At 53.5% G+C, this 23,034-nt stretch overlaps 8 protein-coding genes across 8 annotated transcripts; 4 read left to right on the top strand and 4 right to left on the bottom strand.

Annotated features, from left to right (window-relative positions):
• Positions 1–942: 942 nt before the first annotated feature.
• Positions 943–1,662, bottom strand: CTHT_0011060 (uncharacterized protein; the record flags this gene model as incomplete). Its single annotated transcript, XM_006691563.1, has 2 exons — positions 943–1,286; positions 1,506–1,662. The coding sequence occupies 2 exons, from the start codon at positions 1,660–1,662 to the stop codon at positions 943–945; spliced, it is 501 nt and encodes a 166-aa protein (XP_006691626.1).
• A 774-nt stretch (positions 1,663–2,436) lies between these two features.
• CTHT_0011070 (uncharacterized protein) lies at positions 2,437–3,196 on the top strand (the record flags this gene model as incomplete). The annotated part of the gene is made up of 3 exons (XM_006691564.1): positions 2,437–2,490; positions 2,553–2,630; positions 2,699–3,196. The coding sequence occupies 3 exons, from the start codon at positions 2,437–2,439 to the stop codon at positions 3,194–3,196; spliced, it is 630 nt and encodes a 209-aa protein (XP_006691627.1).
• Positions 3,197–3,727: 531 nt separating this feature from the next.
• Positions 3,728–7,591, bottom strand: CTHT_0011080 (RNA helicase (ski2)-like protein; the record flags this gene model as incomplete). The annotated part of the gene is made up of 1 exon (XM_006691565.1): positions 3,728–7,591. The coding sequence occupies one exon, from the start codon at positions 7,589–7,591 to the stop codon at positions 3,728–3,730; it is 3,864 nt and encodes a 1,287-aa protein (XP_006691628.1).
• A 344-nt stretch (positions 7,592–7,935) lies between these two features.
• Positions 7,936–9,411, bottom strand: CTHT_0011090 (uncharacterized protein; the record flags this gene model as incomplete). Its single annotated transcript, XM_006691566.1, has 2 exons — positions 7,936–9,060; positions 9,115–9,411. 2 exons carry the CDS (start codon positions 9,409–9,411, stop codon positions 7,936–7,938), a joined length of 1,422 nt encoding a protein of 473 aa, XP_006691629.1.
• Positions 9,412–9,788: 377 nt separating this feature from the next.
• On the top strand, positions 9,789–10,628 carry CTHT_0011100 (NADH-ubiquinone oxidoreductase-like protein; the record flags this gene model as incomplete). Its single annotated transcript, XM_006691567.1, has 4 exons — positions 9,789–9,851; positions 9,907–9,923; positions 10,030–10,235; positions 10,339–10,628. The coding sequence occupies 4 exons, from the start codon at positions 9,789–9,791 to the stop codon at positions 10,626–10,628; spliced, it is 576 nt and encodes a 191-aa protein (XP_006691630.1).
• A 1,365-nt stretch (positions 10,629–11,993) lies between these two features.
• On the top strand, positions 11,994–15,454 carry CTHT_0011110 (lactonohydrolase-like protein; the record flags this gene model as incomplete). Its single annotated transcript, XM_006691568.1, has 10 exons — positions 11,994–12,074; positions 12,150–12,986; positions 13,667–13,681; positions 13,785–14,021; positions 14,083–14,237; positions 14,299–14,495; positions 14,552–14,659; positions 14,714–14,923; positions 14,988–15,084; positions 15,142–15,454. The coding sequence occupies 10 exons, from the start codon at positions 11,994–11,996 to the stop codon at positions 15,452–15,454; spliced, it is 2,250 nt and encodes a 749-aa protein (XP_006691631.1).
• A 198-nt stretch (positions 15,455–15,652) lies between these two features.
• CTHT_0011120 (uncharacterized protein) lies at positions 15,653–16,448 on the bottom strand (the record flags this gene model as incomplete). Its single annotated transcript, XM_006691569.1, has 2 exons — positions 15,653–16,100; positions 16,168–16,448. The coding sequence occupies 2 exons, from the start codon at positions 16,446–16,448 to the stop codon at positions 15,653–15,655; spliced, it is 729 nt and encodes a 242-aa protein (XP_006691632.1).
• A 945-nt stretch (positions 16,449–17,393) lies between these two features.
• Positions 17,394–19,301, top strand: CTHT_0011130 (uncharacterized protein; the record flags this gene model as incomplete). Its single annotated transcript, XM_006691570.1, has 1 exon — positions 17,394–19,301. The coding sequence occupies one exon, from the start codon at positions 17,394–17,396 to the stop codon at positions 19,299–19,301; it is 1,908 nt and encodes a 635-aa protein (XP_006691633.1).
• Between the last annotated feature and the right edge of the window lie 3,733 nt (positions 19,302–23,034).

Raw genomic sequence — 23,034 nt, forward strand, 5'->3', positions numbered from 1 at the left:
TCCGACCGCCCTCACCTCCCCACTGGGTTGCGTGGAAAAGGGCCCGAGTGCCAACTCTCTCTACGCGAGTGCGTGTGTCGAGTTTTGTGTCTTGTCGTCCGGCCTGTCCTCCCTCGCCACTCTCATGGCGCCTCGGCAGTGGAGGCAAACCCTCGCTCTCGTCTTCCCACAAATCCCATCCAATCCCATCTTTTTGTCTTTTTGTGGTAGCGGTGGAGTAAACCTGACCGGAACAGGCATATGGAACCCTTTGTCGGGAAAGGCACTTGTGGAGGACTTGGAAGAAATGGAGAGAATGGAGACTTGGGAGAAAAGAGAGAGGATCAGGATCCTCCCGTCCCGTTCATCGACTCCAGATTTGAACGGAGCCGCAGGGTTACGTCTCCCTCGGCATCCTAAGCTTCGTGATGGATACGCGTGCCATGAAAGTCTGGGGTAACAATAGTGTCAAGCGGCACAGAATCCACGTTCCACGTTGGACTCCATCCATCAGGCAGTCTTGTGATATTAACCTCTGGTCATCCTCGCTCTGGGCATCATTAGCGTTACGTTTGAGACTGTTGGTGGCCGAAGCGCCGGTTAAAAAGCAGCAATATTAAGGCAGGAATTCATACACATATACACCTAGTACATTTTCACTCTCCCCAGCACCAGTTCCCTCTAGACCGGAAAGAAGATTTCAGTTTTATTTATGCTCCGATTCCGTCTATCACACCGCGCTCCCAACCCATTCCCATGAGTTTTGGCATTTAGATCCGTCCCCCAAACGCCTCGACACCGGACATGCTGACCGCTCTGACACTCTCCTTCAAGGAGAGCTCCAGGCGGTTTGTGTTTAAAAAGTTTGCTTCTCTCTCTCCTGGAATCACCTTCCGGAAAAGACGAAGTCGTGGGCAGCTTTTTGGTTCTTTTGCCACCTTTGATGAAATATTTCCGTCTCCTTCAGAAGACGGGCTCCCAGCCGGTACCCCACTGGTGGGGGCTCTTGACCAGACCCTCAATGTCGCTGGTGACCCAGCCGCCATAGAAATCGCCCGGCGGCGGCTGAGCACGCTCATTGTCGACATAACATTCCCAGGGACCGACGAAGAAAGCAAGCAGGCCCTTGATGGCCTCGTACTCCTTGGGCGGCTCGTTGTACGACCAGATGCGGTTGCTGATGGTCTCGGCCGCCGAGATGGGGCTCATGATGGCATAGTACGTGGCAGCGCCATAGAACTCGGAGAAGGTCGAGCGAGGAGTTGTGCAGAGAGGCAGCTTGACCCTGCTAGGAGGGACGTAGTAAACTGCAGCAGAGGGAGGGAAAGTCAGTCAGCCAACCGAGTTCCCGGAAACACTCCATAAAACTAATGGAGGACCGCCCACGGGCAATGGCGATCCGCCGAGTCGTGATGATGGGGGTTCGATGCTATGGCGCATGTATTTTCGTTGTCGTCGGGGTGAGAGGAATCCAAAGGCGTAGTGAGAAAGATTGGGAGTGCCCGAAGGCGGAGGGACAGACCAACCAGGAGCGTGATGAGTCTCCAACACCCAGAAACCCTCTCCGGGTGGGCAATCGACTAATAGGTGGCCGTGCCACTTGATGACGATGTGACGGTTCACCCTCTCCACGATGGGCGGGCGAGGGAAGGTAGCGACGTTGTGTTTCCGCATGGCCGACATCTTGACGCCTTCTCGTGTCGTGGAATGTATCGTACTCTGGCAATTCGATATTGGCGGGAAGAAAAACTTGCGGTCAAGGTCCAAAGGCGCGAAAGGACGAGGAGGTGACTTGAAAAAAATGCTCTTTCGATTCTTTAAACTGAACTGGGGTCATCCATGTGCCTGCCGGCTGTGGCTTGCGCTCCAAGGCCCACTGCAGGTCCACTTTGGCTGCTGCAGAGAAAGCTTCGATAAGGCCGAGGGCACCAACCAGTTACAGCCAGTCGCAGCCAGTAGGCGCAACCTTGTGCCCTGTCAAAACAGCAGCCCTATTGATCCTATCGTTGAGCCCCACTGCACCAGCCACAAAACTGCGTCATCAGACCACAGACCACGTTCACCAGCCCCACCTAACAAGATTTCTCGGCTTTTGGCCGTGTTGTGACTCCACAGTACCCCTCTCAGCTAGCCAACCAGCGGAGGGGAAGCTGGATCAGCCTGATGTCCCCATTCGCCATCCGCCTGAGTGATCGCATTGCCTTGTGCCTGGACCGCCCGTGCCTCACTTGACAATGAGCAGTGAACATTGACTTGAACCCTTGATTCTTTCCATCCAAAGCGCATCTGTTGTTTTTTTTTTCCTGTCGATTTCATACATCGACACCCCGATTTCAAAAGAATAACGGCCACTACTGCCGGTCGATTCATAGGCATCCCGCTGATTCCTCAGTCTGCTAATCAGCCACCAAGCTCTCGCTGCCGATCCATCCCGTCATCAGCCGTTGCTGAGCAGATATGATGTCTAACCGGCAACTCGCGAAAGATCTCCAACTTGAGTTCCAGGCGAGGGTTGGTTTTACCGCGAAGGCCGTGGTGGCATGACAGTAGCTAACGGTGTTTCTTATCCCCAGTTTAACGCAAAACAAGCCCGCCGCGAGGCCCTCAAGGCCCAGAAGCAGGATAATGAACTGAAGAAGCAGATCCAAAATGTACGCTCTCCCCGAATGAATATCACTGTCTCCCCCAACATCCAGCTAACTTATGTCTTCTCATCTAGCTCCTCAAAAAAGGTGAAACCGCGCAAGCCGCCCAGAAAGCCCGCATGCTTCTCGCCAAACAAGCCATCGCCGCGCAAATGGACCAAGCCGCCGACATGGCCGAGCTGTCCCTCGCCCAGATCCAAGCCAACAACGCGATGAACCGCATGACGGCCATGATGCAAGCCTCCAGCCGCACCATGGCGCGTGCACAGGCGGCCGCCAACCCGGAGCGCACGCTTCTCACGTTGGAGCAGTTCCGCGCGCAGAACGAAGAGTACGCCATGAGCAGCGGGATCTACCAAGACGCGTTGACGCAGAGTACCAGTGTGCAGGTCAGCGATGATGCAGTGCAGGAGTTGTTGGGGAAGTTGGCGGATGACGCGGGGCTGCAGTTGGGCGCCGAGTTGAATGCGGCTAGCGCGAGTAAGGTCGATCCGGCGAGCATGCAGAAGGAGGAGCCGAGCCAGGAGGTGGAGGATGCCCTGCAGCAGCGGTTGAGGGCTCTTAGGGCGTGAGCTTAAGACGTTGGATTGTTGCTATTGATGGGAGTTGAAGGGCTTGCTACGTGGAGTTTTGAAATGCTAATCACGCCACGACCGGAGTTGTATTTACAAAGATGACGGTTGATCGACGGGCAGCCACAGGAGAGTTTGCTTGATGTGGTCACAGAGAGGTCACACTGGGTCCTGATGATGGAGGATTATCTGCATGGCGTTTGACGGTTTGGGTACGGGTGACGGCATGGAAGACATCGGGTTCAAGTTTCACGACGTATATGTTTTCTGTTGGCATGCTTCTGGTTAGACGTAGTCACTTATCGATTCAATATTCATCATTATCTATACACCCTGTCTACGCAAAGTACTCTTTGTACAGAGTGACAAGTCCCATTTCTATCACTCCATGAAAGTTATGCCTTCCTCATAACCCTGGTTTTTTTTTCTTTTAAATGACGAATCCACCAAACGTACAAGCGCCATGATCCATCCCGATTACCAGGCAATAGCCATCCCATATCCTGACCTAATCCTCAGCTTCCTCGATACTCACATGTACAAGCTCGCCACGGCGGTAATATCTCTCCTGATCATCTCCTGCGCAGCCGCCATTTTCTGATAGAGATCAGGATCGCCAATGATACGTGCCGCGTTCTTCACCTCACGGCATGTCTCATCCAGCCGTGTAATAGTCCGCACAATCGTGCCCTCCAGCACGTCCGTCAGGTCTGTTATGTTCTTGAAGCTCATCCCGCGAGCCCACTCGTAGACTACCTCCATCAGCCCAAAGCGCGGTTTGCTGACGAAATCGTTGCCTTCGTCGCTCGTCTGGATGACTTGATGCAGCTCTTGCACGGCGTTGACGCGTTCCGATATCTCGATGATCTTCTTCATGCCACGCTCCAGGTTGCTTGTCAGCCTTGGTACGGACTCAGTCTTCTCCTGGAACACGAATGCCGACAGAAGTGCCGCGATCTCAGCGGGCTCGTAGTCGGCCAGCACGTTTTCAAGAATCAGTTCTGTCAGCACGAGCTCGTCGCCGGAATGGATCTCGCAGGCAACCTTGCCCTTGAGCTGGATGCGCGTCTCGTTGTCGATGAACGACAGGTCCTTGAGTACCTGGATGCGCTGCTCATAGTCGGGAAGCAATTGCAGGTTCTGCTCCGAGAGCTGCTTGCGCAGCTCGGCAATGTGCGTCTTGATGACCCACTGGTCGTGGCACATCGCGTAGTGCTTCAGGAAGAGACGACAGTCCGTGGCGGCTGGCGACTTAGTCACCTTGATCTCGGCCTCGCGCCGTTTCTGGAGGATCTCATGGATCTGCAGGCTGCGGATGCGGCCCAGGTCGATCTCGTCCCAAATGTCGGAGTTCCACGTCCGGCAGATGTTGTGCAGCCGTTCCTTAGCCTTCTGGTAGCCGTCGCCGCCGAAGATGTCCGGTAGCACCCCTTTGGTGACCGTCTTGGTGAGGCATACCAGGTCGCTGATCGGCACGTGTAGCGTCTTGGTCGAGATGTGCCGCTTGTTTTGGGGCAGCGGAGTGAAGTGCTTGCGGAAGGCCGGCACAAAGGGCAGCAGATCGGTGTCGTTGCGTTGCTCGCGATTCGTCCTAATCTCGAGAACGTGCAGTGTTGGGCTCTGTGCGCTGCTCTTGACGCTGGCACCCTCGGCGAGGAGGATGCCTGGCGTGCGCACGCCTTCTTTCATCCAGACGATCAACCGGCCAGGCGAAAACATCTTCCTGCCCAGCGGGTTGACCAGCAACCCGCGGTAGAGGTCTTCAGTGAGCTTCTTCCACTCCTCTCCAGCATCATGGCATTCATCCATGTGCACATCGCAAATTTGGCATGGGTCCCGCTTGACCTTGGCCAGATCGGCTTCGGACAACTTGACCTGTTTCTCGTGCTCGGGTAGCAGTTGCTGGGTAGCGTGCTCGGAGAAACTGCGCTTAATCATTTCCTCGATCTTGAGCGCCTCGACACGAAGAAGATTCAGAATCATATTGTACGTAAGCCGGAACTGTGAGCGGAGCTTGCTGGGCTCGCCGAGGATCATTTGCCGTAAGTCGGAGACGGGAGGAGCCTCGTCGCCGCCCGGAGGAACAATGATGACGTAGCCGACGTTGTCGAGACCGCGTCTGCCTGCGCGGCCAGCCATCTGAGTGTACTCGCCAGGGAGGAGGTTCCGGAACTGGTGACCATCATGCTTTCGATACCCGGAGAAGACGACGGTCCTGGTAGGGAGGTTGAGACCCATGGCGAAGGTTTCCGTAGCAAAGAGAACCTTCACCAGGGTTTGAGCGAACAGAATCTCGACGAGTTCCTTGACAATCGGCAGCAGACCGCCATGATGAACAGCAATACCACGTTGGAGCATCTCGCGTACCCTCAAGATCTGAGGGAGCACGCGGTCCTCGGGCTTCAACCGGGCGATCGACCGCTCAATAATCATATGAATCAAGCTCTTCTCCTGCGCAGTGCAGAAGTCTTGGTTGCTCAAGGCATCAGCATTCTCTTCACAGCGCTTCTTCGAAAACACGAAGATGCACGCCGGCAGGAGGTTCTCCTTCCTGAGATAGTGCACCAGGTGGACCCAGAGAGTCTTATCCTGGTTAGCTGTGGTAAAGCCACCTGGCCTGCCAGTCCGCCCAAGATGTCCCGGAGCATGACTAGCACGTGGAGGGCCGCCCCTGCCGCGCTGCTGTCCGCCGCCTCTCCCTCCTCCCCGCTGCTGGTTGCCGCCCCGTTGGGCACCGCCACGGCCGCCTCTCTGGTTGCCGCCGCCGCGAGCCGGGGGCGCAGATTGCTGCGCGATCGCCTTCTGCTTGTCCTTGCCTTGGATGGCCGAATTCGCGTCCTTCCAGCCCTTCTCGATGAACTTCTTCTCCGAGTCGACGATCTTAAAGATCTTGTTGCCACCCCAGAGGTAGTGCTCCAGGGGGACGGGACGCTTCGGTGTGGAGATGACGTAGATGTCCTTCTTCTTTGTCCGGCCGACCCACGAGGCAAACTCGTAGGTGTTCGGGACAGTAGCCGAGAGCAGAATCAAGGAGACGTGCTCCGGCAGCATGATGATGACTTCTTCCCAGACTACACCACGTTCGTAGTCGTTCACGTAGTGAACCTCGTCAAAGATGACGAACTCGACATCGCGGATAAGGTCTGCTCCACGGTAGAGCATACTCCGCAGAATCTCGGTTGTCATGATCAGACAGCTAGCCTCAGGGTTGATCTGGACATCACCCGTGAGGATACCGACCTCGTCGAATGTTTGACGGAAGTCTCGGAACTTCTGGTTACTAAGTGCCTTAATAGGCGAGGTATAGATGGCCTTGGTCATATGTTTCGCTGCCAAGGCGATGGCATACTCGGCCACGACAGTCTTGCCTGCCGAGGTATGTGCCGCAACAAAGACGGAATCGCCGTTCTCCAGGTGGTAAATAGCCTCCTTCTGGAAAGTATCTAACTCGAACGGCCATTCTCTGGCCATATCAGGCACTAACTCCCGGAAGTTGGGAATTTCTCGCTTGACGTCGACCATATGTGCCCATTCGCGCCCAGCTTTTCTAGCACTAGAAACTGCCAGGGGATGGCGAGGCTCAAGCGCGGGGAATTCAACGGGCAGGATTGAGTCGATGTCCTCAGCGTCTTGCTGCTCCTCCTCGTTCTGCTCGCCTTCTTCGCCATTGGCCGTCGGCTTCTCCCCGTCTTCATCCTCGGCGCCAGGAACCGCTTCCGGCTCCTGGTCCAGTACCTCTTCCACCTCTCTCTCTTGCTTCTCGCTTTCAGCATCAGCAAGCTTCTTCCTCCTGGAAAAGTCAATGCCCCGCGACAGGCCTGGAGCAACCTCAAGCAGACCACCCTCTCCCAACTTGATCACCTTCTCCAGCTTCTTCCGAGTATCAATCTCCTCATTGCCCGACGCGCGCAGCTGATCCTCCAGCGCAGCCGTCGACTCGATACTCTCAAGGCCGCCCGGAGCGAAGGGGAAGAAGCCGGCATGACCACGCACAAACTCGGCGCGCCCGGCGGGCTTGCGCAACATGGACGTGCTGTTTTTAGCCGTGGCATGAGACGCGGGGACAGTGACGTTGCGGTACCCCGTAACGCGGCCCTCAAGGCCATGGCGAATGAAGCGAGTGACGGTACGAGTCTGGGTTGGGGCGACGCGGAAGAGGAGGGTGTAGTCGGTCGGGATGTCCCAGCGCTGCTGGAGCTTGTCGAGCCATTCGGAGGAGAACGAGGTCGAAGGGTGGAGGTATTTGGCTTCTAGCTCGGCGCGCAACTCATCGGGGTCGGTGTCCCTCGGGGGGAGGTCGACAACCTTGTTGAGGATGTCGTCGATGGCGTCGAAGGGCAGGTCTTGTTCGTTGAAATGCAGCCTTTGCATGGCATCGCTGAGTTCGCACGCCATAGTGGCAGATACTGGCCAGACAGGCCCTGTATAATAAATTGAGTTGCGAGCAAACGCTGTCGATGGCGGTTGTTGGATTGAGGTCCAAAGTTTGGGTTTGGCTGAGCCTGCGATTGACTTGACCGGGCTGCTCGACAACTTGACCCCGCCAAACACAATTGTGGGGTCGAGGTCAAGCTGACGTCAGGGTTAGGGTCACATATAAGTGAAGGGGCATCCTCGTTCATTCTAACGGCCGACAGAGGGCACAATCTACCGGCTTGACGCTTGCACGCGGTGAAAGCGGGCTTTTCCCAGGTAATTCATACAGTTTGTCAATGTATACTAAGCAGCTCAAGACTTAACTACTCCCAGAGGCCCTCCATCTCGGCCTCTCCATCTCCGCCAGCCTTCTCTTGGGCTTGGCCTGTCCCTCCCCCCGATGCGCCTTTTTGCTCATCTAATGTTGCATTGTGGCTGCCAGCGCTTGCTTCCAGCTCCGCCATGAGCGCGTCAAGATCATCACCATCATCACCACCAGCAGCGGGTTTCTCAGGGGCCTGTGTGGTGGCATCAGCCGACCCTGCCTCAGCTGGTTTGGCCTGCTGAGACGATACCAGCGCCTCTGCCTCCACCATAATAGCATCCAAGTCGTCATCGTCGCCATAATAATCATCTGTTGGAGATACAGGCTTCACATCGCCAAATATGCTGTTGTTGGCAGCTGGCCCTGAAGCAGGCTGGCTCGCCCTGGCCGCTCGTTGCCGAGCCCTAGCCTCTGCTTCCGCTGCCGCTGCATCCGCCATCAGCCCATCCAGTTCATCATCATTCAATTCTCGTGTCGATTGTAGACGCTTGGTTTCTGGCGCAGTTGTAGCCCTCTGTGCTCCGTAAGCATCAGCTTCGGCCATCAACTCGTCCAGTTCGTCGTCATTAAGCTCCCGCGTCGGCTGCGAACCATTGCTCCGGATTCCGTTACCGAAGATGCTGCCTGAATTCTGAGCTGCTTGGACCTTAGCTTCAGCCATGAGCGCATCAATATCTTCGTCATTCGGGATGTCGCCGTCAGGCTCTGGCCGAGCGGGCGCAGTGTTGGTCGTGGTATTCCTCCTCGGTGTGGCATCGTAGATATCGCCAAGAAGATCCTCTATTGTCTGGCTTAGCGGGGTCCTGGCTCGCTCCCGTCCTGAACCGTCATCATTAGAAGCGGCCTGGGCAGTGGTTGCTCCGGTGGCCTTCGCAAAGACTGGTGCCACTTTTTCTGGAGGCCTGGGCATATCTCGTGTGTAAATGGGATGTTCGTCCTCGCCTTCATCTTCGAATGAGGCCTTTGGTCTCAGCTCATCGATCCATTTCAGACGGGCGTTGCGCACTGTCGTTTTATGGCCGGCCTTCTCAACCATGGCTAGAGCATCCAGAAAGGTGGCCTTGGGGAAGAGGTCGTCGAGCCATTCTTGGTAAAAGGAAAGAAGCCTGGCAGTGTCTGAGAACTGTAGATTGCGTCAGTCAAAAGCAGTAGCTGGGCATTGCTAGGTAAGGCCTACCTCATGACCCTTGCCCTTGAACTTGAGTCTAGGCGCCATCTTCCGCAGTTTGGGAATGCCCTTCTCCGAGAGCAACCGTTGGTCATCCAGCTTGACTTTAGGTGCTCTCTGCTTCTTCTTCAAGTTGAGCTCCTTGTCGATGCCTAGAGCATCTGTCTTCTGCTTGCTGTTCTTATCGTTCTTGGTCTTGTCATTCTTGTCGCCCTGCTTAGGGCTGGAGGGGCCAAAAAGGTCCTCATCGTCCCAGTCGGAGAGATTGCCAGGATCAAGGTTTCTACCCCTCATTGACGACGCCATCTTGAGCGATATGACTGTCTTGAGTCCAAGTCTGGGTGTATGAAGCGTTTTACCAAATGACCCCTCGAAAGTGCTGTCCTTTGGAGACGTCTGTTTAATTAATGTGTGACGCGTCTAGCCAACTGGACCGCGTCGCGGGACCCCGGCCATTTACAAAAGTGTGGCGCATACGCGCTTATCGTGGCTTATCTACCCTGGAGCATTGTGGCGGTGCATGTCGGATGCCAAGCCTTGTCAACCGGCAGTACCGACCTAAGGCATCCACGCCACCCGAGCTCGAGCCCAGGGTTGGGACGGGAGCATTCGACGTCGGCTCCGGACTTCAATTGATCAGAACCTCGCGAGTTGCTCGACGACGCCTGTCGGCCGCCGCCAAAATGTCGAACACTCCGACCCAGACGTATCAGTTCCCCAGCAAGACCGTCAAGACCGACTACCCTGTGAGTAAATGCCCAATTTGCTGCACTTTTCCGACGACGGCTAACGGCGAAATAGCTCATCGATAATGACCCGTATGTTTCCTGCTAACTGCTGCCGAACCCTCCCCGCGGATTCTACCTCTCCCCTTCGATATCGCATCTCGAGCCGACTAGTCTGACCTAATTGAACATTATACAGTCACTTCACGCGTGTGATTCGCTATGCTCGGCCGTCCGACTACGCCCACGGTCTCGCCGCTGCCGCCGCTGGCCCAGCTGCGCTCTGGCTGATGGAGAGGATTTCTCCCTCGCAGGTCGGCAGGGGCGGTTTCGCTAAGGCCATGCGTCTAGCCGGATTCATCGGTCTGGCCGGCGGCTTCCTCTATTTTTACCAGCGCTCCATCCGTACGTGACCCCGCGCTTGCCTGTTACAAGCCCATGTCTACGAGATGGGCGAAAGAGAGCAACCCTAGAATTGGATTTGGTGGCATATCTGACTGGTTTGCAGTCCGGTTCTACGGCATGTCCGAGAATGCCCGGGAAGTTGAGATGGACATGCGCGAGATGACCGACCGTGTCAAGGCTGGCCTGCCACTGTACGGCGAAAGCAGGCTGAGCCCCGCCATGCAGGGTGTCGCCGCCCGCCAGTCCCGCTACTCGGCACTCTTCTTCGGCGTCATGCCCTGGTTTAACTTTGTCAACCACAACCAGCACGGCGTCGACACTGCCAAGTACTACCAGCAGGCTGAGAGGGAACTGGAGGCTGAGCGCTTGGCCAGGGAACAGGCGCAACAATAAAGGATGGGTGAGGGTGAATTAGAAGGTGGGTGGCGTTGTAGAAGAAACGGCATGGTGGTTCTGGGGATTTGGTGATGGGCGGCACCAGGCCCCAGGCGAGGTCGGGCGCCCGGTGTACATACCAACATTTAGAAGACAGACCTCTGGGTCTCGAGTCAACAAACAATTGTTTCTTCGTGTCACTTACGATTGTCTGGATTTGCTTCTGGTGATTTTCATAGCTTTTTAGGTCATAGCAAGTTTCTGCAGCACTGTCAGGGTACTATGCTCTGAGCCAATTTCTCAGGAACTCGACTGTTTTCCTGATCAGGTATGCATTTGACAGTCCTACGAAGTGGGATTGGATTCCTTCTCCTTGCCAACAGGAACGCTAATACCAGATTTTAGAGCATCCATCATATGCGCCTCGAACTGTGTATCGATCTCAAGAGCGACATAGAACCCCAAAATCTTTTCAATAACCCCTAATCGAAACAGAAGCTTTGGCTGGGGTTCGAGTCTGCAGCCATCAGCTTATTTTCCCAACCGAACATGAGCGACAGCAAGTGATAAGCGCCGGCGTATGTTGATAACTCACACATTGGGCTCCTATCATTACCTGGTTTCGACCTGGTATATATACAGTCTCACGGCAGTAACGAGATTCCATGATCTGGCTCTAGCCCAAAGTTTCTCCCAATGCAGGATGGCATATCATCCTCGCTTCACAAAGGTTAAGGATGGATTGCAAGAACAAAACAACCTCAGTCGAATGTGGCCCCGTCAGCCCAATCCAAGTAAAAATGAAAACGGTTCGGCATCTGCTCGGGAGACACAAGGTCCATTAGGACCCATGATATAACCGGCACGGATCATCAAGACCCCTTTTGCGCTGCCCCCCCTTCAGGAAGGCCGGCGGCCCACGATGCCGGGTAAATTGCCCCGCGATATTACCCCTCCTTAGTGGCACCAATCTAAGCGGACGGCTGCAGCGCCGTTAGAAGTCCCGTGGCTGCATATCTATCACAGAGGATACAGGGTACAGTCCGGGGCAAGGAACACAGAGTCTGGGGCATAGTGAGCCTGTATATTGGACTCAACGCCCAGCCGGGCCTGGGGCCCCGTGGGACCAATATCGGTGATACGCATGGTAGTTGGAATAAGACCGAACTGGTCACCCTTAATCGCTGATTATGGGATGCTGAGGGCAAGGAATGCCGGTAGTTGCTGCGGTCCATGATGGTTGGGATGATAGTCCCCCCCCCCCTGATGGGAAGAATAGATATATTGGGCTCATAGCAGGAAAGCCCATCTCTGGTGTCTCTCTGCCATTTCTAGACACCGGCATTACCATAACGTCAACAGACGCGATATCTCACACCCGACATGAAGTTAACACTCACAGCTGCTTTGGCGACCATCGCCGCCCACGAAGTCGCGGGACATGCTTTGTTCCAGCAACTCTGGGTTGATGGCACTGATTATATACGTAGCCCCATGTTTTTTAACCCCTGGCTCATCTTCACCACTATGCTAACTTAGCCGCACGGCGCCTCCTGCATCCGCATGCCCATGTCCAACTCCCCCATCACCAACGTTAACAGCCGCGACTTCGTCTGCAATGCCGGCACCCGCCCCGTGAGCGGCAAGTGCCCCGTCCGCGCAGGCGGTACCGTCACTGTCGAAATGCATCAGCAGCCCGGCGACCGCTCATGTAATAACGAAGCCATTGGCGGCGCTCACTGGGGGCCCGTGCAAGTCTATCTGTCCAAGGTCCCTGACGCTACCACGGCTGATGGCGCCTCGACGGGATGGTTCAAGATCTTCTCCAACTCATGGTCCAAGAAGCCTGGTAGTAGGTCAGGAGACGACGACAACTGGGGCACGCGCGACCTGAACGCATGCTGTGGCAAGATGGACGTCAAGATTCCCGCCGACCTCCAAGACGGAGATTATCTGCTCCGCGCAGAGGCCCTGGCGCTGCATACCGCCGGACAGGCGGGTGGCGCGCAGTTCTATATCTCGTGCTACCAGATCACTGTCTCGGGAGGAACGGGCACGGCTAGTCCGTCACTCGTCCGCTTCCCGGGGGCATATGGTGCCAATGATCCAGGGATTATGATTAATATCCATTCGGCGCTTGATAATTACATTGCGCCTGGGCCGCCGGTGTACGCAGGAGGGACGACGAAGGTTGCTGGCTCGGGCTGTGCTGGGTGTGAGTCAACTTGCAAGGTTGGGTCGTCACCAAGTGCTCAGGCGCCAACATTTGAGCCGGTTGGCGGCGGTACTGCCGGTGTGCCAGAGGCCTCCTCATGTCAAGTACAGCCTTATGGGCAGTGCGGTGGTCAGGGGTATACTGGGTGCACGCAGTGCGCAGTAAGTTACCTATGTCTTGGTGTTGTTGCCTTCGGGTTATTCGGACACTGACGAACATCTTGCGCAGAGCGGATACACTTGCAGGGCTATCTCGCCGCCGTATTATTCTCAATGCGTGGCTGGGGCGTAAAGAAAGATATACAGGCTAGCTTTTCAGCTGAGGGATGTGGTGTAACTTGTATGTTTTGTTAGGTTCAGGGCTTCCCCAAGACATTGGCTACGCCCTTCTCATGATATTGAATATAGCACTTGGGCATCGAGCTTGCAGAATAATATGCATCGTCATCGCTTGCATTGCAAACACGCCCGTGTTATGAAGTCTTGGTGCCGGAAGACTTGAGCTTCGCTGTTTCTTTGACAACTCTTTTCCAAGTGGAGGGCTTCATGGAAGATCTTTGGTCATAGTGATCTGGGTCATTTTCTCTTGCAGCTGTTGTGCATCAAGAAGCTCTTTCCTTGGATACTGTAAGCAGGGCTTCATCGAATGGCAAGCTCGATATGAAGAGGGTCACCTGTCATATCTCGTCATTCTAGCATCCTCGTTAACTCCTCATTCGTTCGCTAGCTTTTTTGTGTGATGGTCACAGTCAACTCGGGGAATCCGTTTGTGTTACCACAAGATCTCGGTTCTGGAGATACCAATTCCGCAGGAAAACTCAGGTATCCCTTGACTTCGACAGTACATCGATGAAGAGGTGCGTCGAAGTGTAAAATCTGTGACATCTCACCCTAGATATCCAATCCCCGACATATCTGCTTCCAGAAAACGAGAATCTTCATCTCAGCTCCTCTTGTCAGACGCTGTCGATCATCCCTGTGCTCTTTCTTTCTCACTGGTCCATTGGAAGCTCTTCCATCAAGATGGCTTTGATGATGTTAAAATTCCTCTTGACGGTAGCTGCTGGATTAACAGCGGCTCAAGATCAGAGTGCGAATGGAGGGCATACACTGCCACGACTTGCGACATACGTGGATCAGATTCGAGCCACTGTCCTTGATTCAGTCCCTCCTCCGTCTGACGACGGCGCATTTCAGGTATGCTGTTACGTTCCATCGATTGGACCAAGGACGTGGCCAGTGTGCTAAGAAAAGTCAGGTCTTCGTCCCCCCTGGAACTACACTGCAAAAACTTCTCGACAAGCCATTCCACTTCTATGATCCGGAGTTTTACACGGTCACTGGGCCCAATCCAACACTGACCCTGCTGAACCATACAAACGGTGACCTCCTGTTTCACGAGGCACCAGTGTGGTATGTTCTCAGCTCGCATGATCAAATTCAAAGTCCCAAAGACTTAACCCCCCTCGCTCAGGTTTCCGGAAACAGATGAGATGTTTTTTTCACAGAATGCAGGTGCCCCTGCTGCCGGTACAGGCCTCAACAAGTCAGCAATACTTCTTAAGATTTCACTTTCTTCGATCACCCCAGAGATCACTCAGAAGAGAAATGCGAGCGGCTCAGTTTTTATAGAGGTTGTGGATTCAGACCCGCAGGTCATTAACCCCAATGGTAGGTTCCATGCTTTGTTGTTGTCCTGATCTTGAGCTGAACATATTCTGCGACAGGAGGCACCAATTACAAGGACCAACTACTCTTCCTCGGCGAGGGGCAAGGAGAGGCCATTACTCCGGCTATATACCTAATGAATCCTAGGCCACCATACAACACCACAGGTAAGCGAATCACATTGACGAGCCTTAACCGAAGAAGGAACTCACCACAACTAGTCATCCTCAACAACTTTTTTGGCCGGCAGTTCAATTCTCTCAACGACGTCTCTATCAATCCTCGCAATGGTGATATCTATTTCACTGACCCCACGTACGGCTACCTTCAGGATTTCCGACCTCCTCCCGGGCTGCCAAAGCAAGTGTATCGCTTTAGCCCTGACAGAGGAGCTGTTGCAGCAGTGGCCGATGGGTTCTCTCAGCCAAATGGTGAAAACTATACCGACGTTTGTCAACCGTGGTTGCTTGCTCTGATTCTTACTGTGTGCTCTAGGCATAGTCTTCTCCCCTGACGGAGCTTACGCTTATGTCACCGATACAGGAATGGTCCAGGCCTTTTATGGAGTCATTCTCGACAACCCCGCCACCATGTACGTTAGTGCCTCTCCAATCTAGCTTGTTGTGGTGCTGACACTGGAACTTTGAAGTTACCGCTTCGATGTCAAGGAAGACGGCAGTTTCGATAACCGCAAGGTATTCGCTTATGTCAGTCCAGGTATCCCTGATGGAATCCATGTTGACACGAATGGCAACGTGTACACGGGATGTGGTGATGGCGTGCAAGTTTTCAACCGGTTCGGCACCCTCATCGGCAAGATATTCATTGGACACACGGCAGCAAACTTTCAGTTTGCAGGGAAGGGACGAATGGTAATTCTGGCGGGAACAGAGCTGTACTACGCGACACTGGCCGCCGAAGGGGCATTCCCTGGCCAGCTTTATCAGTATACCTCTGATTAATGTAACGATTACTGGATCGAGAAAGGTGGAAGGTGCAATCACATATAATGATATCGCAGTGGTCTTGGCTCGATGAGGTTTCATAACCTTTTCTTCCAGAGAGACAAGATGGGCCCATCCTACAGCAGATGGTACTTCATAGACTAGTCGATGCTTGCATGTTAGGAGCTATCTTGACTCTCTAATCCTACAAAAAGTTCACTCATCACTGTTTGAATCCCTCCTGATCGCCTTCCTATACATCTCCACATAGTCGTAGTCCACGCCATAAAAGTACCAGTTTTCATATGGCTCCAGAATATTCCAATATATTGCTTTATAGAAGCGCTCATTCTTAAGCAAAAGAGTGTCCGGGAGGGGTTTGTGCCAGCTCGCTTTGTGATCCTCAAGCATGGTCAATTCGCCGTTGAGTTTTTCGATCATCTTGAGCTGGCGGTGCCATTCGTAGGATTTTAAGAGTGACAACGAAGCGTAAACACAGGGAACAAAAGAAAGGGAGAGAATTACGTAGTAGAGATAGTAGAGTGTCTGAAACTGCTGTTTGGAGCTCGAAAAGAAGGAAATAGAGCTGGACTCAAGCTCCGGGGTATGAGATGGGTTGATGTAGTAGGTGAGAATTAGTAAGAGATGAAAGGCAATGAGGGGGCTTTGAATGACGGTTTGTCAGTGTCGAATTGTATAGGCACGGACAAATATCAAAGGTTACGACATACGGCAGGATATGAAGCAACCACAGCCTCTTAGTCAATTTCCCAACTTGCTCAGCAAACGCCTGGGTAAGCCGTCTGAGGAGACGGACGTCGCGGTAGATCGTTTCCAAGTATCGTGACTTATGATTCTGTCGATGGTAAGTCTCGTGTTGCACCAGGATTGATTTCCGGATCTCCCAGGGTTTGAAGTCGGGTTCCTCAAAGTAGATGATCACATTGTCGGGAGGGACGGTGGAGCTGAAGTGCGGCCTGTAGCGGATTACGGGTGCTGGAGAGTAGGGCATTGTCAGGGAGGGTGTTGTTAGGGAGCTTGAGGTAGATTGTTCGAAGGACTATTGCCTGAATCCAGGGGAGGAAATGCGAGTGGTAAAGTTTGAGGGATGTATGTTTGTTTGGGCAGAAGCGATGACGAAAGTTACATAGCTGGGCATATTTACAGCTAGAAGCTTCAGGGTTGGCGTTGTCAATGTTGGAAGAGACAAAGAAACAAGCCTTGTGTCTGAACCAAATGCGGCAGAATGGGCTTGGGAACAAAGAAATGTTGCCTGGGAGAGAAACAGGACTGGTCTCATGGCAGCTTGAGGCAATGCTGATGGAAACATCACGGGGAGAACATAATCACTAAACATAGTTTGTCCTATAGTATGCTAACTGGACCGTCTGATGATCAATTCTTTGAGTTGGATACTGTATGAGAGTGTGAGGCAGAGAAAAAAGGGGCTTCATGATCCGGGGGGCAACAGAAGAATGCGATTAGGGTTAGGGTTCAGCTCTTGCCCAGGCTTGCTTCGGGTTAGGGTTTATATTAGTGCTAGTACTCTGGTTAAAACAGGTTGCAGTCCTGGAAATTTTGATCCTGGACATATCCGATTCTCTTCTAAGTTATGACAAACAACTAGCAAAGAGGCTTGTTCCAAACCCCCATTCTTTTCATTCTGTCACCGACTCTTCGTGAAATTTCCTTGGGCCCGACCCAACAGGGGCCCTTGTCTTCCCTGGAAAGGAATAAAAAGCTTAGCTCTCGCCCCACCACTAAACGGTCCATTTTGCCCATGAAAGGCTCCACCGCAAGGTCCACCGCTCTAACGTCGCCGGCTTCTTGCTGAGAGAAAAGCTTCAGAACCCGACAATCACAACCACCACTACTAAGGGTGCGTCCTGCGCAACAGACTGCCAAGAAATGCATGACTAAACAAAGCAACGCAATACCAGTATCTGCATCAGAGTCTATGACGGGACTCAAGCGCGTCCGTCGCCCGGCTGCCGCCGACGACAAGGACGACCGACCCCGCGACAACAATGACGCCGACAGCGACAGCGACACCAACCATCACCCAGGGCCCAGCACCAAGCGCCGCAAACTGACCGCCTTCGACTCCGACTCCGCCCCAGCAAATCCCTCTTCCGTCTCGGCCCCCGTCACCGCCGGAACCGTGTCCATAAAACACACACCCTATCCTAATTCCACACCGCCTTCCCGTACCGGGGCCGACCTTCTTTCCCCTCTGTCTGACGAGCTCCTTCTGCGCATTCTTTCACACCTGTCGCTGCCCCACTTGCTCGCCGTGGCGCCTGTATCAAGGAGGTTCTATCGCTTGGCGTCGGACTCACAGCTGTGGAAGGCGCTGTATTACGAGAGGTTTGTTTTGCCAAGGGTGATGAGGATACCGGGGTTTAGGGATGGGATGAGTACTGGGAAGGAAGGGGCAGGCAGGTTAAGGTTTCATCATGCTGGGAGGAAGATGTTGTGGGTTGATGGGAGGAGGAAGGAACAAAGGGAGGATGAAGAAGAGGAGTATAGGCCTGTGGATTGGAAGAGGCAGTATAAGATAAGATACAATTGGGCTAGGGGGAAATGTGCGGTTGAGGAATTGAAGTTGAGCGGGGAGCTGGCGATAGACGATGAAGAGGAGGGGAGGAGGATGCTGGTTAAGGTAGTAGAGGGCCTTGCCGTTACTGCTGATAGGGTCGAGGGGTTGCGAGCTTGGGATCTTAAGACGCGGAGTTTGATCGCCCAAATTGAGGTTGTGGATGGGAACGAGAGGACTGCCCCGAGTGCCATTGCTGTTGACGACTCGGAGCATCACAAGGGAATCCTCGATGTGGCATTGGGGTTCACTGACGGCAGCTTTGGGGTGTGGAGGTTGACTACGAAGGACAGGAAACTTGCGTTGCGGTATCGGCATGCCAAGTCGAGCAATGGAGAGCTGATCGCAATGAGTTTTCTGTACCCCTATCTGTTGACGGCCACGCGGGCAGTCTTGATCTCACTCTACACTTTTGAGGTTCCAATCACCGTCGAGACGGGCCAAGAGTGTCATCCACCACGACATACAGTCATGAAAGGTCCTACGGAGGAGGACACACAGCTTCCAGCCCCCTATCTCCTGACGTCCTTGGACTCACATACTTCACGGCCTCCGTTGGCTTTATCTATCCGTAGGGCGGCAGGCATTACGATTGCCTCCGTGGCCTACACGTTTTCTACACGACGGGGATGGTCCATTGGCATCCAGGATCTTCACATTCAGCAGGTATCTAAGGGGCTCAAGTCGTCCCCTGAAATTACAACAACCCGGCTTGCTTTCACAACACCAGTCGAGGCAAGCCCTTACACGACCTCATCATCCTCTCCTCGCACCCACAGCAGCCCGTCCTCTTCGTCGGCTACTCATTCCGAGTCCGAACCGGGTCCCCTAACTCTATGCTACACCCATCCATATCTGCTCGCAACCCTCCCCGACAACACCCTCGTGCTGCACTTGTGTACATCGACAGCCACGTCCCTCACCCTTTCAGACGGCATACGTCTCTGGGGCCATACCTCAGGCATTAGTGACGCAGAGATTACGGCTCGAGGGAAGGCTGTCAGTGTTAGTACAAGGGGAGAGGAGATGAGAGTTTGGGAGCTGGAAGGACGGTCACTGTCTGGCAGCAAGAGTGTAGAGGTTCGGCCTTGGCAAGATTCTTCTGATAATGGACGCAGGGCGCTTGCAGGGGAAGGCTTAAATGCAGGGGATCCAGCTCGGGATTGGGACGAGAGGCGCAATTGGGTCGGATTTGACGATGAGATGGTCATCGTGCTGAAGGAGAGGAAAGGAGGAAGACAGAGCCTCATGGTGTACGATTTCACTTGAGGCTGTGTGGCAAGGCAGCATGTTAGATTCCGAAGAACTGCACTTCATTAATCAGACAGCCCTGGGGGTTTCTCGCCGAGTGGTTCTAGGAGCTTATCTCCCCGAGCTGTCAGCCTGTCCGGATGTGCCGGAAGGCTGACAACATACACCACTCTGCAAGGCATCGCATCTGCGCAGCCCCCCCCCCCCGATGACGCCATCTATACCACGGAGATGACTTCTCGTGTCCGGTGAGCGCACAAGGTGTGCAACTTACGATACACGAGGTTCGAAGCCTCTCGGCTGTCCGAACAACGCCGCAAAGTGCGAGGGTCTAGGCAGAACCATTGGCTTGGAGTCTTTCCCGTTGGTGAAAGTCCAAGGCAGCACCATTGATTCGGGTTTTGATTAGTCGAAAACGCTCAGAGTGAATTCAGGTGTCGGTCAATCTGACTGAGCTCTATGCTGGTGGGCTGCCTGGCCTGGGACACGGGATGAAGGTCTGGGGAAGCGACTGGTTTATTCAACCAACTTCCTGTCAGCCTCAATATGATATCAGCTGCTTGCCTACCTCGATGGAGGACAAAGAAGCTGAATGGCCCATTGGCCAGACCGGGTCATTTGACTTATGTCAAGGCTCCAGGGACCTTTCTCAAGAAGTGGAGGGCAACGAGCAGTTGTCGATTCGGTCAACGTTATTGATGCAACACCCACAGCCATTTAACTCAATACACCTTCCAGAATTCTCCTTGAAAGTTCTCCTTGCGCTACCACTGCAGCCGCAGCTGCACAACAGCAATTTAAGTCAAGGCAGATCTTGAATCAATGGGTTTGATTGCCTTAGTTTCATCAGGTGATTCTCCACGATTGGAAGGCCCCGTTTCTGGCCTCTGTTGGGGAGCAAAGTTATGCATCGCCACTTAAACTTCCTGCAGTGTGGCTATCAATTGGGCTTTTGCTCCGGTTTGTTTTTTCTACACCTCTGAAAGCATGTGGTGTACATTATGGCACACTGGGACAGCAGACCGAGCTGGGAGAGGCATTAGGTAGGTCCTAACAGACAAGAGGCGGAAGAAACAAAGCAAGCATTGCGAGGTCAAGCTTCAGCTTCAGCTATAGCGTTACCTGGATGGACCATACGCGTCTGTGCTAGGGCTTAGCAATTGGTATTGAAACCCTTGTTCAGCCCTACATTCCTCTTCTCACAAACTCTGGTTACTGAAGATATGGTCTACGTGACCATCACACACAGAATCACAATCAGTTCACATGTCTGGTGACAATTCTGGCCCATAACTTGTAAATCAAGGCACGCAATCACTGATGATCATCGATCTCGCAAAGGTTTGGCTGCCTGTTTGACGCATTTCCATATCTGGACCTCGTGTCTCTATCGCACAAACTTTTACTGGTCAATCCCACACAGCCCAGATGCCCATATGACGAAAATGACTCCTTTTTTTCCTTGTCATCCCAGGTGAAACACATCACCAGGACAGCCTGTCGCCGTGTATGATCACTGTAATCACCTACCGATGTGAAGCCTTCCTATGTACATTTGGTCCCCCACTCTAGGGTTCAAGACCAATGTCCCGCTAAGAAGAATCACTGGCAGGCTCGGCAAGCGACGACAAGACTTGCAAGAGGAGGGGTCAGTGGGGGTCAGGTGACAAAGTGACAAATGCTTCATTGATAAACTTTAAAACAGTGTTTCTTTTCATGTCCAGGCTAGGCTCCCCGGTGAGACTAACGAAGCAAGTGGCGGTGCCGTATCTTTCGCTTCGCTGCCTTGCGGTGTTGCTGGTCGGGGCATCCTGGCTGGGCTATGAGTATGGTCAGATGAGCCATGCTTGTCATTGATGAAACATGAGAATGGGATGATGAATGGGAGGGGAAGGACCTGGGAAAATGCGAAGATGGGAAGGGTCGTGTGATGCATTCACGGCTTGGAAGAGAACAAAGCGGAGTCTTGTGAATGGGTTCTAAACCTGGAACTGGGTGGTTAGATATACGGACAGTACTGCAGTGATGAAGACATAGTGTGTTGTAGGGCAAAGTGTTGATGCAAGAGATCGCACTTTGCGGCAATGCACGTTTTCGTATTGCATGAGCATCACAATCACACGTTAAGAGCCGTGTGTGTTTAAGCTTTAGGTTGGGTTTACCCCATTGCGCGCGCGAAAGATGCGGTCTTGTGAAACGGAAGGATGCAAATCTGGGGTTGGGGTTGGCGGAGGCCCGGAGGGCTTGCCGTGCTTGACGCTTGTGGGCGCTGGAACAGGGGGATGGAGGGGGATGGAGGGGATGCCGGCAGCCAGCCCGCCACAAACCACAAGGGTATCTTGGGGGACGCGCTCTCTGAGGCCGCCTTGTCTCTCCAAAAAAAAAAAGAAGAAAGGTGAACTGGCCAGATTTATCCAATTGAAGTGCAGTTTCTATATTATTGATGAAGCTATGCAGACGCATACGCACGCATGCTGGCACAGCATTCAACTACGGTTGATTCAAATTGGGGCAGGCAGATCAATTGGTCTTCCCAGATTTGTTGGTGATTTGTTGGTGTACATATCGGCATCTTTGTTGCCATTGTGGACCTCACTTCGTCAATACCCTGCGATCCTCAGGATTGGCACCTGCCTGCCGTTCCGTCCGTGCAATTCTGTTTTTCTGGCTGTGGCCATCCTGCACCGCCAGTCATGCTGCAGGGACCAACAAGGTTTGAGGTAGCACCTTATCCACCACCCAATGTCTCCATGGAAGCGGTGAATCGGATCCAAGCAACGTTTAGGGCTGCCCATGATAATTGGATCTAGACAAACAGGGCTTCGTTTCTGTGACCCCTTTTCGACGATCAGGGATATGTAATTGGTCATTGGTTTGGGGACATCGCCCTGGGCCGCACTGAGCTCATGTACTGGCTGTCTGCTTGTCCGCGGCACCGATTAAAGCCCATTCGACGAGGGCCAGCTTTCTGCCGCCTAGCAGTATTTGTCCATGTCGTGGCCGATCACTGTTCGCCAAGGAATCGCTTTAACAACTTTGTTAGTCGATCATCAATGGACCACAATCTCATAGATCTAATGACGGGGCGAACAACAGAGCGGCACAACAACATGTTGTGGCCAGCCAATTTTCCAATCAAACTTTCACACAGTCATGCCATATACAGAATTGACCTTTGCTAGAGGCCTTAAGGAATGACATGGCAAAGCACACTGTCCTGGTGCAGACATTAGCGCCAAGTTGGTGGGTTAGACGGCTTAGAAGGGACGTTTTTGGCGTGGTGATCGCTCAGCCTGGCCTATCATTGGCCTTGGTCACGCTCTATCCATTGGCGAATCAGCGTTAGACTCTGGCCCAACCCCCTCCTCTCTAAGGGCTGAGATGGCGGGCACACACTGATTCGCCATCGTCAGCCGTAATGGCGCTTTATCAGCCAAAATTCCTGGGGAAAGGCTCTGATGTCTATCATCGAACCAAGAGAGGCGTGTAACAATTGCTACTGCTCGGCTTGACCGCTGCCTCAATGCTTCGCTTTGCTGCTGCTATGAACCGAGAACGGAAGGAGGGGAAAGAGAGGGGCAGGAATGTAGCCCCTCCTCCAGATGGAGGGGTGATAAGATAAGAAGCTGCATGACGGTCGATGTGACCGATGGTATGATGGTCTGGTGGTGGCCGTCTGGTAAGAGGGATTCAGTCTCTTGTCTCTGCCTGCTGCCGTGTGGCATGGACATGGCATGTGAAAGATGAAGAT

Source organism: Thermochaetoides thermophila (genome assembly GCF_000221225.1).
Source record: "Thermochaetoides thermophila DSM 1495 unplaced genomic scaffold scf7180000011814, whole genome shotgun sequence".
Classification (NCBI taxonomy): Eukaryota; Fungi; Ascomycota; class Sordariomycetes; order Sordariales; family Chaetomiaceae; genus Thermochaetoides; species Thermochaetoides thermophila.